Source organism: Engystomops pustulosus, chromosome 1 (genome assembly GCF_040894005.1).
Source record: "Engystomops pustulosus chromosome 1, aEngPut4.maternal, whole genome shotgun sequence".
NCBI lineage: Eukaryota > Metazoa > Chordata > Amphibia > Anura > Leptodactylidae > Engystomops > Engystomops pustulosus.
Window position 1 is genome coordinate 226,588,413 of NC_092411.1, and position 19,208 is coordinate 226,607,620.

The 19,208-nt window shown below is 41.9% G+C and overlaps 1 protein-coding gene across 1 annotated transcript; it reads left to right on the top strand.

The window, feature by feature from the left end:
* Window positions 1–436: 436 nt before the first annotated feature.
* On the top strand, window positions 437–19,208 carry HPF1 (histone PARylation factor 1). Its single transcript, XM_072119905.1, has 8 exons — window positions 437–602; window positions 3,950–4,115; window positions 10,429–10,618; window positions 11,140–11,238; window positions 11,895–12,045; window positions 16,853–16,943; window positions 18,401–18,573; window positions 18,975–19,208. Exons 1-8 carry the CDS (start codon window positions 519–521, stop codon window positions 19,104–19,106), a joined length of 1,086 nt encoding a protein of 361 aa, XP_071976006.1. The 5' UTR covers window positions 437–518; the 3' UTR covers window positions 19,107–19,208.

Sequence of the window (19,208 nt, forward strand, 5' to 3'; positions counted from 1 at the left end):
TATAACTTGAATATGTTTTAGTAAAAAGATAAAAAAAAAAAATTATGTCAGTGTGGATTTATGGATCTAAGGGCTTATTGAGACGGGTGTGTCCATTGTATGCAAAAAACGCAGACGTGATAACCGTGTTCAGTCCATACTGTATCTGCATCCGTTTTTTTTTTGACGTCCACAAAAAAAAGATATTATAAAAAGGTCGCATCCCCTCCTCATCGCTGGGTGTCGTCATCTTTGGTCCACTGGCTGCGCTCTATCGCCCTCTACTGGCAGCACTGAGTATAACAATGCGTGCATCGTGCACTTCTGTGCAGTAACAGTACAGTAATCTGGTACGTGACCCAGTGTGTTCGCTGGAAGCCGCAGGGAATCTCTGCATAAGGTGTGAAATTATAACTAGGCAGAACCGCAGTCCAGTCCACTTGCCCCAACCAACATGTCTGCCCCTCTCCAGGCGCGTGCCCTCTCTCTGTGTACATAGACGCAGTGCGTGCTCGCTCCCGAGTAAAGGAGACACCGGGATGACGTCAAGGAAAACAGGCGCGTCAAGCAAAAAGTCTGACATGGCGGGAGGCGGGAAAAGAGCGCCACAAGCCGAGCAACAGGTGAGGGACATGCTGGGAGCAGCTGGAGGCACTGCAGCCTGAGGCATCATGTGACCCCACACAGGGGCTGCTGGGACTTGTGGTTCCCCAGCCGTGGTTTGTGTATAGAGATGTGCGCTATACAGCTTCTCCCTGATAATGATGCCCCCGGTTATGCAGGATGTGCTGCGCGGGGGCACAGCGTTATGTACCGTAACTGCACCATTGTCTGCTGATATAGCAACCAATCACAGCTTAGCTTATATGTGTTGAGTGCGGGGAGGAGCATGGAAACAGTCGTGTGATAGGCTGATATCACCTCCACAAGAAATGCTTAATGAGAACCATTGCTTAACAAATTAACCAGTGCAAATGGGGAATAATTTCCCTATTTTAATACAGAACAAGTATAAAGAAAGCTGTCAGTATTCCCTTCCGGTACTTGTAAACCAATCCCAGAAACTACAATATTCATTTTGTACTCCTGGTTTTTGTTTATAAATACTAAAATACTTATCAGGAAAGTGTCATGTTTTTGTTAACCATTACAGGCCACAGCCCTTTTTTCAATTTTTGCACTTCTGTTTTTTAATCCCCTTGTTCCAAAAGCAATAAGTTTTGAAATTGTGGCAGTGAAAAAAACACATTTGTGGCATTTTCTTGTGGGCCCTGTTTTTACAGGTTTTACTCTGTGCTGCAAATGGCTCTTTCTCTTTATTCTTTGGGTCGCTATGATCGCAGGGATATTATTTTTATATAGGTTTTAATAGATTTTTTTTTTAAATTAAAATCTTTTGTGCAAAAAAAAATATTTTCCATTTTGCCAAATTCTGAAGCCAATAACTTTTTCACACTTTGGTGTACGGACCTGTGTAAGGTTATTAATTAATTTATTAATTTACATCAATTTGGGACTTTATGAATGAAAAAGGGGGTGGGGGGCGATTCGGACATTTAGGCACCATTGTCCTTTATGGTGTGCATGGCGGGGAATAATTGTTTTTATATTTTGATAGAACGGGCATTTAGGGACGTGGCAATACTGATTTTTACTGTTTGTTTACTTTTATATGTGATCTGGGTTTAAACTTTTACTTAAAAATATTAAAACTTTTTTTAAAGTTGTTTGTTTTTTTTTTTGTTTTTTTGAACCATTATTTCAGACCCTCCAGGGTACTTTAACCCTGCAGGGTCTTATTGCTAATGCGATATACTGCAATACTCATGTATTGCAGTATTTAACAATATTACTGGTGATCTCTAATAGCCGGCCATCTGCTGGCTATTAGAGATCATTACACCTGGCAAGCCTACGAGTCTCATTAAGACTGTAGGCTGCCATAGCAACCGGTCGCCGCGCTCCAATGACGTTATGGGGGAGCGGCGATCAGCCATCCAAGATGGCGGCCATCAGGGAGTGAGGAGTCAAGTGCCGCCGACCAGTGCCAGCACCGACCGCAGCAGTAATACTTTGCGTCCCTCCGGTTCCGTTCTTTGTCATTTGGCACCCAAAAGAAGCTATTTGTATCCCTCTCTTCTCTTTATCTAATCTCTGGCAAATTTGGGGGCAGTTTATGGATTACATTGGGAACAACAATAATACATATGCGGTATATTCTACCGTGTATTGTTGTTCTGGACAATGGACATGTAAACTACATAATCTGGACTTTGTTGTTTAACAAAGTATGAACCTACTATTCTATCATTCATCCTTCTTTTTATGCCGATTTGTGTCTATGTGCTGTCTAGGGCATGTCTGGGTTGCCAGCCGTGGTTTGCCTACCTTTAGAAGTTTTTTTTAAAAAGATTAGTTATTTCACTATGATTGATTGATCTTACCTTTCAGATCTGCTATATAAACGTCTCCCAGCAACAATTTCTGAGCCGCATCATCACAGCATTAGGTGATTCATTGGCCTGCATACAGGGAGGTGGAGATTCCACCACGACTCACGTGATTGGCGGAGCGGGACGCACCTACTGGTGACGTCTTCGCTTCTCCGCCTGCACACGGTGTAGAGATGGGGGTGGAATGAAACCTCATTGGCCGGTCTCACTGGCTGATGGGCGGAGCTTAGGCTATAAATAGCCGCGCGTGCAAGTGGAACGCGCGGCCTAACCAGTGCCGGCATGTTGTCTAGACAGCTAGTGAGTGTCATATGGAATGACAATGAGCCAGTCAGATATGGTGTGAAATTATACCATACATCCAGGCTCCTCAATCTAAGCAGATTATAATGACAATGGCTAGTCTAGACAGTGTGGAGCGCCTGACAGAGTGACCTGTGCGAGACACAATATATAGCACCCAGTTATGATGCACTCTATTTATGGCTCTAGCCTATATACACCTCTGATGAACTGCTACGCCGATTATTAGCAGGGAAACGCGTTAGGTGTTATACTGTGAGCCGTGTCCATACATGATATATATAGTGACACGTGATTTACAGTGTTTCTCTATAATTGAGCCTTGATGTGCATATAGGTGTTAACTTTGAGCCGTGTCCGCATACGATATATGGTGACACGGGACTCCACAATTCTATATGTACATAGAAAAAGTGAAGGGACACTCTATGACTGTCTGGGAGATATATTGTTCTTTAACCAGCATCACTTAATTGGGATTTACTAATAGGAGAAAGATCAGCAATGCCTTGCATGGTTTTTACCTAAAATCACATTAATACCCCCTAGTGGCTGGTTGTGGTATTACATCCCATATCTGAGAGAGATCCAAGCCTGTTAATGCACATAACCAGTGCAAGGTTTTTTTTTTCATTTTGGCTGTTTATTACTGGCCTAGGTTTTAATAATATAACTAATAAAGTTGTTTGTTTTTAAGTGTTCCTATTTACAGTCAGTAATTTTTCTAATTCGACCATTCGGACATTAAGGGACATAAACGTGCATCTTTGGATGTCATCTCCAATACTATATTTTGTTCATTGATCCCAGCACTGTCTTCTGCTAGTTTAAATATGCCGGGACCACCTAGAAAAGAAACTTAAAACTAGCAGCGCAGCAACAAGATGTCCGGCGCTCTGAGCTGCTGATTATGAGCCTTTCTTCTGACATCACCTCCGTCTCCCATGGGTACAGGGGCGTGCATAATTAGCAGCCTGGAGCACCGGACATCTTGACCCCGCATTCCGTGCTGCCAATTAAAAGTTTCTTTTCTAGGTGATCCCGGCGTCTCAAGACCAGCAGAGAACTGTGCCGGGATCAACATCAAAAGGAGCGGAGATGAGGGTTTTTTTTTCAAATGGTTGGTTTAATTTAACAAACTGATATTTTAGAGACTGTATGTCTCGCAGTAACCCTTCTTTACTGCTGATGTGTAATGTACCTTTTATCTGCAGAATAGTGATACAGTTACAGAAGATGTTAAGAAGAGACGCTCTGATCAGTCCGATGTATCGGTCAGCCTGCGGCAGGAGGTGGAATCCTTGTATAAGCTTACTATGCCAGAAGACTTCTATAAGTTCTGGGTGTTTTGTGCAGAAATCAATGGCGATGATCCATGCGGTAAGATATTAACATATACCACATTTAGGACATCTACCACCAGGATCAAGGATTGTAATTGTCTAATTGTGGTGGGTCCATCTAGTAATGGGAAGTCTGCCTCTTTATAGTGAACTAGAACATTTGGCTTAGCTCACTAGGATAAAGCGGCTCTTCTGGCTCCTGAACAGCTCCCTATTACAGGAAATCTACCATGAAAATCCATCATGATAACACGGGGCACTGACTACCACAGCCATAGTGCCTGGATCTATGCATCTTCTTATATTTGTTATCTATGACCTCCTTCCTTCTGAAATCAGCTTTTAAAATGATGCAGCCAGATCTTGTGCAGTGAGCTCTGCAGATTTTTGTGGCAGATAACTTTTAAAAAAAGCATTAGCAAAGCGAGTGTATGAGCTTGGCAGCGAGTGTGCATTGATCTGAAGTGTGTGCAGTGTCTTAAGTGTGACTTACGTTTAAGGGACTTAAGTTTGAGGGGCTTTAGCAGGTAACTTCTGTGTTCTGTGTTACTTTGACTGTAAATTCTTCTTTCTGTGCATAATTCTATTGTAATCCCCATTAGAATAATGGACTCCATAAGTGGCATTGCTACACGGTGTACATCCTGTGCCATGTATGCTTTCCTTGAACAGCCGTTCGAGGGGGAATACTGCTGTGTGGGGTGTGTGAAAATTGCTCATCTGGAAGCCCAGATTCTGGATCTAAATGAGCAAGTTTCAAGGCTGCGGGCAATTGATAATATGGAACGAAGTTTGCTGCTCCTGGAGCACAAACTCTCTGGGGAAGATGGGTGTGGGGAGGGAAGTATGGAGGTGCAGAGTGAGGGGGCAGCTAGTTGGGTAACATGTAGAAGGCGGGGTAGAGGGAAGAGTTGTAGAGAGTCTAGTCCTGATCTGGTGCACCCCAATAAGTTTGCCAGGCTGGAGGATGAGGGGGATATCAGCTCTGGGGTAGCAATGCTGCAGAAAGATGTGGCCGCTAGCAACCAGGGGAATGTGTGCTCCAGTAAGAAGGGTAATGGGAGCAGAGGCAAGGTCAGACAGGTGCTGGTAGTGGGAGATTCCATTATTAGGGGAACACACAGGGCAATCTGTCACAAAGACCGTGCATACCGAACAGTGTGTTGTTTGCCGGGTGCTCGGGTTCGGCATGTTGCGGATCGGGTTGATGGATTACTGGGAGGGGCTGGTGAGGAACCAGCGGTCATGGTCCACATTGGCACTAATGACAAAGTAACAGGTAGGTGGAAGGTCCTTAAAAATGATTTCAGAGATTTAGGCCATAAGCTCAGGGCAAGGACCTCAAAGGTAATTTTCTCCGAAATACTGCCTGTACCACGTGCCACACCAGAAAGGCAGCGGGAGATCAAGGAGGTAAATAAGTGGCTCAAAGGTTGGTGTAGAAAGGAGGGGTTTGGGTTCATGGATAACTGGGCTGACTTTTCTGTGGGCTACAGGCTCTACAGTAGGGATGGGCTGCACCTCAATGGGGAGGGGGCCGCTGTTTTAGGGGAAAAAATGGCTAGAAGGTTGGAGAAGTGTTTAAACTAGAGACCTGGGGGGAGGGCAACTACACCTGTGCAGGGCAAATAGACGGTGTACATAGAGAGCTGGGAAGAGCCATAGTCCATGGGGGAGGACGGGGAAGGGGGGCTGGAATGAGATTGGGGAATAAGGACAAAAGGAATACGGACAGGGAAAACCATATAAAGTGTATGTACACAAATGCCAGAAGCCTCACAAACAAAATGGAGGAACTGGAACTCTTGATGTTGGAACGGAAATATGATATAGTGGGTATCAGCGAGACATGGCTGGACAGTAGCTATGACTGGGCTGTTACTATAGATGGTTATAGTCTTTTTAGAAAGGATCGTATAAATAAAAAAGGTGGAGGGGTTTGTTTATATGTGAATTCTTGCCTCAAACCCGTCCTGCGAGATGACATCAGTAACGCAAATGTGGAGTCCCTATGGGTGGAGATAAGAGGAGGGAAAAATAAAAATAAAATATTACTAGGGGTTTGTTATAAGGCTCCAAATATAATGGAGGCAGCAGTGGAAATGCTGATAAGTGAAATGGATGCGGCTTCAAAGCATGGTGAAGTGCTTATCATGGGGGACTTCAATTACCCAGATATCGACTGGGGGGCAGAAACATGCAGGTCCTTCAAAGGTAGCAGGTTCTTGTCAACAACAAAAGACAATTACCTGTCGCAACTAGTCCTGGAGCCAACAAGAGGGGGGGCACTGCTGGACCTTATCCTTACCAACAGACCTGATAGGATATCAAAACTACAGGTTGGGGGGAACCTGGGGAATAGTGATCATAATATCATTGATTTTGTATTACACTTTACTAAGCACGTTAGTGAAGGGGCAACCAACACTCTAAACTTCAGGAGGGCAAATTTTCATCAACTAAGGGAAGACCTAAAAGGCATAGACTGGGATAATGCTCTCAAAAACAAAAGCCCCCCCCAAAAATGGGACTTTTTCTCATATATTCTGAAAAAGTCCTGTGAGAAACACATACCTTATGGGAAAAAGCATAAAAGGAACAAGAAAAACCCTATGTGGCTAACTAGTCTTGTAAGGAAAGCAATAAGCGAGAAAGATAAAGCGTTTAAGGTGCTAAAACGTGAAGGTAGCGATGAGGCATTACAGGATTATAGAGAGAAAAATAAATCCTGTAAAAAACAGATAAAGGCCGCAAAAATAGAGACTGAAAGAAATATTGCCAGGGAGAGCAAAAATAATCCCAAATTATTTTTCAAGTATATAAATGATAAGAAACTAAAAACAGAGAGTGTGGGTCCCCTTAGAAATAACATGGGGGTCATGGTGGAAGGAGATGAGGAAAGGGCCAATCTACTGAATGTCGCCTTCTCAACTGTCTTTACCCAGGAAAATCCCCTGGTGGAAGACACAATGAGGAATAATGTAAATTCTTTTTATAATGTCAACAGTTTAACCCAGGAAGAGGTACGGCGCCGCCTCGCAACCACTAAGATAGATAAATCACCTGGGCCAGATGGCATACACCCCCGGGTTCTGCATGAATTATGTACGGTGATAGACAGACCGTTATTTTTAATATTTGAAGATTCACTGAGGACTGGTTATGTTCCACAGGAATGGCGCATAGCAAATGTGGTACCAATATACAAAAAAGGATCAAATAGCGATCCTGGAAACTACAGACCCGTAAGTCTAACTGCTGTGGTGGGGAAAATATTTGAGGGGTTTATTAGAGATGCTATCCTGGAGTATCTCACTGTGCACAACCTTATAACCCAGCGTCAGCATGGGTTTATGAGAGATCGGTCCTGTCAGACTAATCTGATTGGTTTCTACGAGGAGGTAAGTTCAAGACTGGATCTGGGGGACGCTGTGGATGTTGTATATCTGGACTTTTCAAAGGCATTTGACACCGTGCCACATAAAAGGTTGGTATATAAAATGAGACTGCTGGGAATAGGAGAAAATCTGTGTATCTGGGTAAGTAATTGGCTTAGTGATAGAAAACAGAGGGTGGTCATTAATGGCACATTCTCAGATTGGGTTGATGTTACCAGTGGAGTGCCACAGGGGTCAGTATTGGGGCCACTTCTTTTTAATATTTTTATTAATGACCTTGTAGTGGGTTTATACAGTCAAGTTTCAATATTTGCAGATGATACTAAGCTGTGTAAAGTAATAAATACTGAGGTCGATAGTTTAGCATTACAGAGGGATTTGTGGAAGCTTGAGGGATGGGCAGAGAAATGGTTGATGAGGTTTAATGTAGATAAATGTAAAGTTATGCACTTGGGCCATGGAAACAAAAAGTATAATTATGTTCTAAACGGTCAATTACTTAGTAAAACTGAAGCTGAAAAGGACTTGGGCGTATTGGTGGATGGTAAACTTAATTTTAGTGACCAGAGCCAGGCGGCTGCTGCTAAAGCAAATAAAATAATGGGATGTATCAAGAGAGGAATAGATTCTCATGATAAAGACATAGTTCTGCCCTTATACAAATCCCTGGTCAGACCACACATGGAATATTGTGTACAGTTTTGGGCACCAGTGTATAAAAAGGATATAGTAGAGCTGGAACGGGTGCAGAGGAGAGCAACCAGGATTATTAGGGGAATGGGGGGACTAGAATACAATGACAGATTACAAAATTTGGGATTATTCAGTTTAGAAAAAAGACGACTGAGGGGAGACCTCATTACAATGTACAAATACCTGAACGGACAGTACAAGGATCTCTCCAAAGATCTTTTTATACCTAGGCCTGTGACCAGGACAAGGGGGCATCCTCTACGCCTAGAGGAGAGGCGATTCTACCATCACCATAGACAAAGGTTCTTTACTGTAAGAGCAGTGAGACTATGGAACTCTCTGCCGCAGGAGGTTGTTATGGCCGACTCTATGTACATGTTCAAGAGAGGCCTGGATGACTTTCTGGAGAGAAAAAATATCACGGGTTATGGGGATAAAACATTTATTTAATTCTTGAAGGTTGGACTTGATGGACTTGCGTCTCCTTCCAGCCTTATATACTATGATACTATGATAATGAGCCAGAAGGTTTTTTTTTGTTTTTTGGTTTTTTGGTTTTTTTGGGGGGGTTTTTTTTTTGGTTTTTTTAAAGCAGCTCCTCCCGACCACATAGCAGTTTTTTTTTTTGTTTTTTTTTTTAAATAAGTCTTGGAAACCCCTCTAATCATAAATGAGCCATGTTTTCTTAGCCTTTGGCTCACTGCAGGGGGCCAATTCCAACCATTCAAATAACTAGTCTCTTAGAGCTGCCTTGTTCATGAACCCATCGTTGGGTCCATCTACGGGTGGACAGTTATCAAACATTTTCCCAATCCTTTGTATATGGAATAAATGTACTTTATGGGACAAAACCCTCTAGAGAAATTGTGCAGTTTCAGCAAATTTATAAAAGCATTTGCAGTGCATGATGAAGACTTGTACTATTTCCCAATATTCTACCTCATTTCCTTACAGTTTGCTAGATCTGTGTTTGCTGTTTTTCACTGTGACACCTTTGGTGGTGCCTCTGCCTTACTAGTAAAAGGGTTCCTGCAACCTGGAATTATAGTAATTTATACTATTTATTTACACAGATTCTACATGGGGGGGGGGGGGGGGGGGATTACCGCCACTTGTATGAGAATAGGCAGCAGAAATCTGTCAGACTCACATTTATTCCATAGATATACCTGATACCTGTCTGTTTTGCCAGTGTGTGAACATGACTTGGAGGTAACCTGTTAAAATAACCCACACAAGCTAAAAATATCTTTGAAAACTTTTATTATATTCCCCATTCCTGAAAAGTTTCACAGTCTGCTTGTAAAGTTGATTCGCCATTTAAATGATTTTCATGTTCTTATCTGCTCTGCCTTATCATTCACACTGGCTGTGTGATTTGCTGAAGAGAATTTCTGAGACTGTTGAATTGAGGAGGTTGAGAGGCTGTCTGTATGTGACTGACTGATGAAAAATCAGCTCGCCCCTCCTTCAGGAATCCTCTTTAGTGAGTAGAATGAGGAGCTCAGCGTCCAACTGCCACAGCAGCAGCAGACAATGGCAGAGTCTATGGCAGTGGTGGCGAACCTATGACACGGGTTTCAGAGGTGGCACCCGGAGCCCTTTCTGCGGCCACTCAGGCCATTCCCCAGGGTGGAGTTCACCAAACATTGAATCTTCCTCCATTCCCAGGCAACTTAGATGCTGCTCTCAGCACTATTTTGTAGCAACACTTCATTGGCCGTGAGAAGTTTTTGATAGAACTGCATTATCTTTGGAGGTCCTCCTGCTGGACCCAACATTCTTCCTGTACAGAGAGACCCTGGAGATGAGCTACAATGAGAGTCTGAATTTGCCCTCCTTCTTTCAACTGTATTGGTGGCTTCAGGGGGCCGATACAATTGAAAGATGTGGAAGAACAGGTAGCTATAAGTTACTGCTTAAAATTCCATGTTGGCACTTCACAGTAAATAAGTGGATTTTGGTTGTAGTTTGGGCACGCTGTCTCTAAAAGGTTTGCCATCACTGTCCTGTGGAGAGGAAAGGGGGAGGGACGAGCTGCGGCAGCCAGGTTTCCTCCCATCAGCTCTGAGAGGAAGGCAAACTACAGGTACAGGTTTCAGAGATGAGAGTTGAAGGACAGAGCAAACTGTGTCATTCCTCACGTACACTGTATTGCTAATTTATGTTAAGTTTTTGAATTAATGAAGTAATAAAAAGCACTGCACCTACCAGAATTACCAGATTAATATAATAATTTTAACTTCTTCTTTTTTTTAGCGGCCCTGAAATTAAGCCTAGGTCTTCAGCTTGTTGGCCCATATGATATTCTGGCTGGCAAACACAAAGCCGATAAGAAGGCATCGGATATTAACTACAACTTGCACTGGAGGTTCTTTTATGACCCCCCTGAATTTCAGACAGTCATTGTAGGGAACAGCAAAACACAATATCATGTTGGTTATTACAGGTGAGGATTGTGTATTAAACAACAATATTTTTTCGACTGACAATTTAGGTTATAGTGTTTTAGTGACAGAAGGTGTGACCTGGGCCTTAATTTTTTTTTTTTCATTAACATTTAATTGGTTGTTTTTTAGTGGGTAAAAATAGTACTTTTGTATTGAAACGTTTTTTTTAATGCCACTTTTTATTGCACAATTGTAGACTGGTTCCCCAACAGTGGATAGGGCCTAACTTGTTGTTCACAGATTACGTGATCAGGTTTTGACAGGGTCCCAGGTACCTCAGTAAGCCCCCCCCCCTTGTTCTCTTGATGGGTGGGAGCCGCGTCACTGAGACTCCCAATCAGCAAATTAGGGCCATATTTGCTTGGTGGGAAGACACTTTTGGGGCACAGCTGATGTGGAATGATAAATCTGTCTAGTGTAACTTTGCACATCCTATTAGTTGTTTGGTTTAGGACCCAGGAAAATGCACTAGATACACTGCAGTTTGCTGTGTCCATCACTCCTCTTTCTTACATTGCAGAGACTCTCCAGAAGAATTACCTGTGTTTCTGGGCTGTAGTGAAGCTGGTATAGGATGCCTCATCACTCCAACTGGCGATAATTTGTTTTCTGCTGTAAAGTAAGTTTCTGTCTGTCTTTTTTTGATGTTCCCATACAGTTTCAGTAAAGCATGTTTTCTACTGACACGTTTTTTTCTTATAAGGGTAATGAACCGTAACCATTTCCTATTAGACTGTTGTGTTCCGCAAGGAGATTCCACAAAACCCTTTTAATTTGCGTTTGTAACTTGCCTATGTATCTAACATAACTGACTTGTGATGTTTCCCCTGCGAGGGGACTCTATTCGGTCTGTTGGATTGTAAGGCACTTTCTTGTTTTCTCAATGAATAAAACTTTGTTGAAACTAAATTGCATTTGTAACATGTTAAAGGGAACCAGATCATGTTCCTTTTATGGCCCGGTGTGGGGGCATCACCCAGAAAGACATTTTTGAAGTGAGATATAAAATGGTTGCATAAAATCATGGAGAGTTCGACTTCAGCGTTAAACTCTCCACCTTGACTATCCAACCAATTTACACCTCACTTCAAAGTTGATTATTTTGGATGATACCACCATGCTGAGTCACGAAAGAAACATGATCTGAAGGTGTTCAACTGCTTGGCAACATTCTGTTAGTGGTTTATTAGGTTAATGTCTGCTGACAGGTTCCCTTTAACTTCTTTGTTACGTTACTTATGTAATCCTCATATATAACTACATTTTATTCTTCAGACAGTTTGCAGTAAAGAAGTTGAAGGAAATTTCTGACAAAAAGACGGTGACAACGATAAAAGATTTGGTGGAGAAACTAACAGCAGCGGCAGACAGTCTGGGCTACTCGCTGGAACAGAAAACTGCATCAATGAAACAGAGAGATAAGAAAGTTAGTTTTTTGTTTCACTCTATTGGTTATACTCTTCTTGGTGGTTGCGTGTGAGCAGCTTCTTATAAGTTTTCTGACTGGTGATGTACTTCACTAAAATGTGGACCCCTCATGGACACCTATGTAGTCTTTATCTGTGTGCTATGATTCACTTTGCTAAAGCATCGGCTCATGTGTATGAGGGCTAACTTGGACATTAAAGAGGACCTTTCACCACCTCACACATGTGAAGATTATAATACCATCCTGTAGGGGCTGTTACACATATTCAGGCGCACTTGGAATTTTCCTTCTAGCCGCCATGGTTGCGGAGATATCATTCCGAGGTTCTGACCATTGTAATCTGTGTTTGGTCAGAGAGGAGGAGCTGGGGGTGGGGCTGGAGGTGTGTGTTATGCTAATACTGTCAGTCAGTGGCAGGCAATGAATATTGAGCTGTGGGTTTTTTCTATGTTCATCTAATGGTTGTGTTCACACACATTCCACTAATATACTGTTGACATTATGTTTACGATGTTTTGGCAGTTTTGCTTGTGGTTGCATTTACGCGGCTATTGCGCCAGTAACGATTACGCTGCGTTTGCGCCAGTTACATGGCATTTGAGTCACTGTTATGCAGCGTGTGCATCACGGTTACGCTTATTCCACATTTGTGACAGGGGGTTATGCTTACGGGGTATTTGCGTCCCATTTACGCTTACTCTGTGTTTTTTTTAGAATAGAATAGAATGCTTTATTGTCCCCATAGGGGAAATTGACTTTGTCACAACGACAGCAGCAACACCTCCATTCATAATCACAGATATACATATACAAACAGAGTAAGATACAAAATACTTTACATATAGATAATAACAGTTATTTAAAAAGAATCAATAAAAAATATAAAAAGAAGAATAACACCGTGGTTACATATTAATTACTTGCCCATGTTAACTAATGCAATTGCCCTCGGTATAAAAGAATTTTTAAAACGATTCGTTCTACATTTCATGTGCAAAAACCGATCACTAAATGTGCTACGTTGACCCATCAGTGTGTTATGTAATGGGTTTTTCTCATTACATACAATGGACTTAAATTTGGAGAGCATACGTGCACACAAGACTGACTCCCCATCCTCTGTCTTAATACCAACAATTGAGTTCACCTTCCTGACCAATTTCTTAAATTTGTTCAGGTCAGTCGTGCGAGCATTATTTCCCCAACATACCACCGCATAGAATAAAACACTTCCAATTACAGACTGGTAAAAGGACAACAACATCCTACGGTCCACATCAAAGGACCTGAGCGATCTTAAAAAGTACAGTCTCCCGGACGCCTTTTTATACAATTTCTCTGAATTTATATGCCACAATAACTTATCATCCAGATAGACACCCAGATACTTATAGTTTGTGACGAGTTCTACTGCGACACCCCTAATCTTTGTAGGCTCACCATCAGTATCACATTCTTTCCGGAAACTGATTACCATTTCCTTGGTCTTAGATTCAATTCCAAACCATTTGTGTCGCACCACTCCGAGAACACATCAATGGTCGACCAGTATTCAGACAGATCTCCCCCTTTTATGCACCCTATTATCGCAGTGTCATCCGAATACTTCTGCAAGAAACACTGATTTCTATTTTTTTGAAAATCTGCGGTGTAGATGGTAAATAAAAACGGGGCAAGAACAGTCCCCTGTGGGGCTCCAATGTTACTCACAACCACATCTGACGCCGTGTTTCCAATTTTCACCTTCTGCGGTCTTAATATCAGATAATTAAAGATCCACTGAATTAGGCCAGAACCAACCCCCATTTTACCCAATTTCTGACATAAACGTTTCGGGATAATCCTATTAAAAGCACTCCCAAAGTCGAAGAACATTATCCTGATCTCAGACCCCGGCTCGTACAGATGCATGTATACCCTGTGGAGCAAATAAAGAATCGCATCCTCCACACCCAGACGTGTTTGCGGCTCGTTTACGCTTACGCTGCATTTGCAGCGCATTTGCGGCACATTAACACTTGCGCAACAGTTGTGCCATGTTTATGCTTACGCGCCGTTTGCATGACGTTTACGCTTAGCTGCAATTAACTTTCCGAGGCAATTATGTCACGTTTACACTTACACTGCATTTGCATTACGCATTATGGTTATTCTTACGCGCCGTTTGCATCAAGGTTGCGATTTGCTGCATTTGCAGCACACTTTCACCTACGCTTGTCCCACATTTATGTTTGCGTTTATGCATACGCAACATTTGTGGCACGTTTTTACGTTCATGCAGTGTTTGAGGTGCGTTTACAGATTTTCTGTTTATGTTGAATTTGCGCCATGTTTAAGCTTACATAGCATTCGCCTTTATGTCGAGTGTGACTTGTGTTTTTGCTTATGTAAACGGTGCTTGCGTTTACGGCACCCTTACATTTACATGCCATTTGCATTTATGTCTGGTTAGCATCATGTTTGCACTTACGTTTACACAGCGTTTGCGTTTCCGTTTACATTGCATGCGCGTTTACCAATGCGTGTAACATTGCATTTTTGTAAACCTTGTGTAAATGCAATGTCAACAGAATATTAGAATGTGTGTGAACATAGCCTTTAGATTCAGATAGAGAAATTACATCTCACCACTGACAGTATGAGAGAAGATTAGCATAACACACGCCCCCAGCCCCAGCTCCTCCTCTCTGACCAAACACAGATTATAATGGTCACATCTCGTGACTAATAACTCCGCAACCGTGAGGGCTAGAAAGAAAATTCAAAGTGCCCGTGAATCTATGTAGAAGCCCCTACAGAATGGTATCATAATCTCAATATAAGTGAAGTAGCGAAAGGTCCTCTTTAAGTCACCATCCTGCTGAGGACTTTGCACCATTACATGCAGTCATTTAAATGCTGTATAAATACGTGCACAGGCAGCTCCTGGTGATTTCTGCCTAAATATTTTCTGGAGTTTGTGGGAGATTGACTCAGCTAGCTAGAAAGTAACAGTCTAAAGATTAAAGGGGTTGGCCACTTCTACTAAACTGTAACACGGTAAGTATAATACCCTAATAGGATCACCAATATTATAATTTCCCTGTTTGCTGTAAGCTGTGGGTCATGTGACCAGTATTTCAAGCAGTAAACTAAACATGTGACCCTCGGGTAGCAGGACCCTTGACTTCCTGTGACGCCCCACGTTCTGCTGAATTGAGGTAGCCAGTCAGACATGGACACCCCTCCAAGCACTGATATGGTAGCTTTTACCGAAAGCAAGTAGAACATGGGAGGTCACAGGAAGTCAAGGGTTCTGCTACCCGGGGGTCACATATTTAGTTTACTGCTTGAAATACTGGTCACATGACCCACAGCTTACAGCAAACAGGGAAATTATAATATTGGTAATCCTATTAGGGTATTATACTTACCGTGTTACAGTTTAGTAGATGTGGCCAACCCCTTTAATCTTTAGACTGTTACTTTCTAGCTAGCTGAGTCAAAGGGGTTGGCCACTTCTACTAAACTGTAACACGGTAAGTATAATACCCTAATAGGATCACTAATATTATAATTTCCCTGTTTGCTGTAAGCTGTGGGTCATGTGACCAGTATTTCAAGCAGTAAACTAAACATGTGACCCCCGGGTAGCAGAACCCTTGACTTCCTGTGACCTCCCATGTTCTACTTGCTTTCGGTAAAAGCTACCGTATCAGTGCTTGGAGGGGTGTCCATGTCTGACTGGCTACCTCAATTCAGCAGAACGTGGGGCGTCACAGGAAGTCAAGGGTTCTGCTACCCGAGGGTCACATGTTTACTGCTTGAAATACTTTACCACCCTTGGATTATGTAGCCTATGCTATCTATTTGGCTAACACTGTGTCATCTCATTCATAGCACATGTAGAGCATAACAACTATTAATATTTACAGTATGTGGCTACAATATCCTGGCTTTACCGGTGAGTGTTTAAAGGGCACCTGTCATCAGGTCTGTGTCACTTGTCCTGTCACTACTACCTGTTAGAGCAGCTCACAAGGATCCCATCCCAGCCTTTATCTAGTTATTTCATACATTAATCATTGTAAAATCATCTATTCTTTATCATGTAAGTGAGGCTGGTCACATGGTCAGAGGCAGTGATGTCACCCCTGTTCCCCCTCCCCTCTCCTCCCCCTGCTCATGTCTGTGTGTAATGTTTAGTAAAGCATGGCTAGTGTGAGTGCTGCATCTGCTGACATGCTGCATCCTCCTAATATACAGGTGAGAGACACAGACATCAGCTACACATGAATCTGACATGTTCTGCTGTAACATGGCTGTATGGAGCTGCTGTATCTCTCCTAAACATACACACACACACACACACACACACATGCACACACAGGCTGCAGGGGGCGTGGCCACCAGCACCAGGAAGCACATCATTATACAGCCTCACATCATTATACAGGCTGTCAGTCATGCACTGGGGGTGTGGCTGTGCCTCCCACTCATGAATAAGCTGGACATCTTGAATATGCTAATGCTTCATTGGACATTTTACAGGTCATTTGCATACAGCTTTAGGACCTCATTGCTTAGGTTTACAGGCCTGTAGAGGGACAATGAAGGGATAGAGGCAATGCTCTCTAATGGCAGTTTATGAAAATATATTTAGTTTAGGGGGTTATTTTGCATGACGGGTTCTCTTTAAGTGTAGAGATCTTTCTAAGAGATGATTGTTAGGCAAGTTAATTTTATGTTCCCCTAACAGCTATGACTTCTAAATATATTTGAATGAATGTGGAACCTTGATGTTTTACCCATTTCCTCTAATTAGGTGGTGACAAAATCATTCCATAACGCAGGCCTGGTTGTCCCTGTAGATAAGAAGAACAATGTAGGATACAGAGAGCTTCCTCATACGGATGGTAAGTTTGAAGCTTGTTTGATTCATCCTAAATGCTGCAAGCCCGAAATTTTTTTTCTTTTGCAACTGGTTATGTATAAAAAAATATTAGGCAAACATATGCATTATGTTTAATCCGCAGTAACCAAAATATACACAAAGCTTGATGCCAAGACATTTGGGTAGATTTATCAAGCTGTCTGAAAGTCAGAATATTCTTAGTTGCCCATGGCAACCAATCACAGCTCCCCTTTAAAATATTCATGAGCACTGGTACAAAGAAAGCTGAGCTGCAATTGGTTGCCATGGGTAACTAAGAATATTCTGACTTTCAGACAACTTGATAAATCTGCCCCATTGTGTTTTTCTTTGGTAAATATGTGTTAATAAATCTGAATATGCAGGTATTATGTTATGCTATGTAGCCCAACTACAGTGTTGCTTAAAAGTGATGACCACTTTACCTCATGTTTTCATGAGTGTGGGTGTAGGATGTAGTTTGCCAATATATTATATATAAGAAGTTCTGCATTGTTTTTTTGAAATGTAAAGTAAAGCTCCTGGATCACAAATGTGATGACGTTCTGAACCGGGGACATAACTTGACATATACTTCTATTAGAAGTTCTACACTGCTTTCTTTATATTTGTAAGTTACCTAAAATCCTGTCCCCCATATTTGTACAAAATACATATAAAGTGGCCAAACCCCTTTTAAAGGGAACCAGTCACCACATTTTTCACAAATGCAGCTAACTGACACCCTTCTTTTAGCTTAAATTTTTTTCACTCTGATCCCCATATAATCCACTTTATAATTTTACCTGGTATCCAGGGATATCTATAGCAAATTGAGAGGCCGGAGCTTCTTCAGGCTGAATCCAGCAGCTCATCCCCATGCTTTCTCAGCATGTGACCAGGGTGACATCTCAGGTCCTTTAGCCTCCTAACGTTGGCAAACTATACAGCAAGGCATATATCTCATAAAATGACAGCATATTATATTATTTGAAATCACAGCATGCCTCCATGGACTTCTTCTCCTCACCATGAAGGCTGATGTGATTATATGTTGTTAGATACATGCATGGTATACAGTTTGCTAATGTTAGAAAGCTAAGGGACCTGACATAATGTCTCCTTAGTCACATGATATTACTGATGCATGCTGAGAAAGCAAGGGGATGAGCTGCTGGATTCAGCCCGAGGATGCACCCCTCAACTTGCTATAGATATCTTTGGATAGAAGGTAAAATTATAAAGATGATATATGGGGATCTAACAAACAATTTTTATTTAAAAGAAGGGTGGCAGTAAGTTAATAAGGCTCTATGGGAATGTGCCACTAGCTGTATTTGTGAAAAATGTGGGGACAGGTTCCCTTTAAGTTCACTGAACGGTGCTGCCGAGATTTGCCCTTTATCAAAGTCCAGATATTCTGGTGGTAAAATAATATTTATTTATTTATTTTAACTAAAGGAAACCTGAAGAAGATTTGTAAAACCATAGTTGAAGCCTCCGATGATGAAAAGAGAATGAAAGCTTTTGCTCCTATCCAGGAAATGATCACTTTTGTGCAGTTTGCAAATGATGAATGTGATTACGGGATGGGATATGAGTTGGGAATTGATCTGTTTTGCTATGGATCACATGTAAGTAAGCAAGAAGTTAACTTCTCCTAAATACAAGTTACAACACATTAAAGGGAATCTATTAGCAAATTTGACCTTACAAAGCTGCAGACAGTATTGGGTAGCATCCCTGGTGATCTATGTATCCATACTTTAGTGTGTTTTTTCATAGTAACAGGACTGTGAAAAATGGATTTCTATTCCAGGATTGTATCTGGATTTAAAGCACTTTGTGCTCTGGGGTCCGCACAGATTCTTACAGTAGTTACTTTGAGGGAGGGTTACTATCTGAATTACTTGTATGCAGTCATGTGGGTGGAGAAGGGTCATGCTGGCTAGTACAGCATTGTGTATACCTTTTTATAGGTAAAATGATTTAAGGTAATTTTAACAAAATAATTTCTTTTGCTTGTATTTTTCAGTACTTTCATAAAGTTGCTGGCCAGCTTTTACCTCTTGCGTACAAGCTTTTGAAAAGGGATTTATTTGCAGAAATAATTGAATCTCACCTGGCGAACCGAAACCGAGAGAAAGTCAACCAGCTAGAAACTTAATCCAGGCCACGGGCGCAGTTTAATATGTTGCATATTTGTTCAATTCCTGTCCTTGTGCATTATGCTATAAAGTTAGTTTTGTAATAAATTGTCTGTCTTGTG

Bases quoted from the DNA above. Each gene is read 5' to 3' on its own strand.
- HPF1 (XM_072119905.1), top strand. From the start codon at position 519: ATGACGTCAAGGAAAACAGGCGCGTCAAGCAAAAAGTCTGACATGGCG. The intron at 4,116-10,428 runs GTAAGATATTAA...TCTTTTTTTTAG, and splicing joins CAATGGCGATGATCCATGCG to CGGCCCTGAAATTAAGCCTA. The intron at 12,046-16,852 runs GTTAGTTTTTTG...TCCTCTAATTAG, and splicing joins TGAAACAGAGAGATAAGAAA to GTGGTGACAAAATCATTCCA.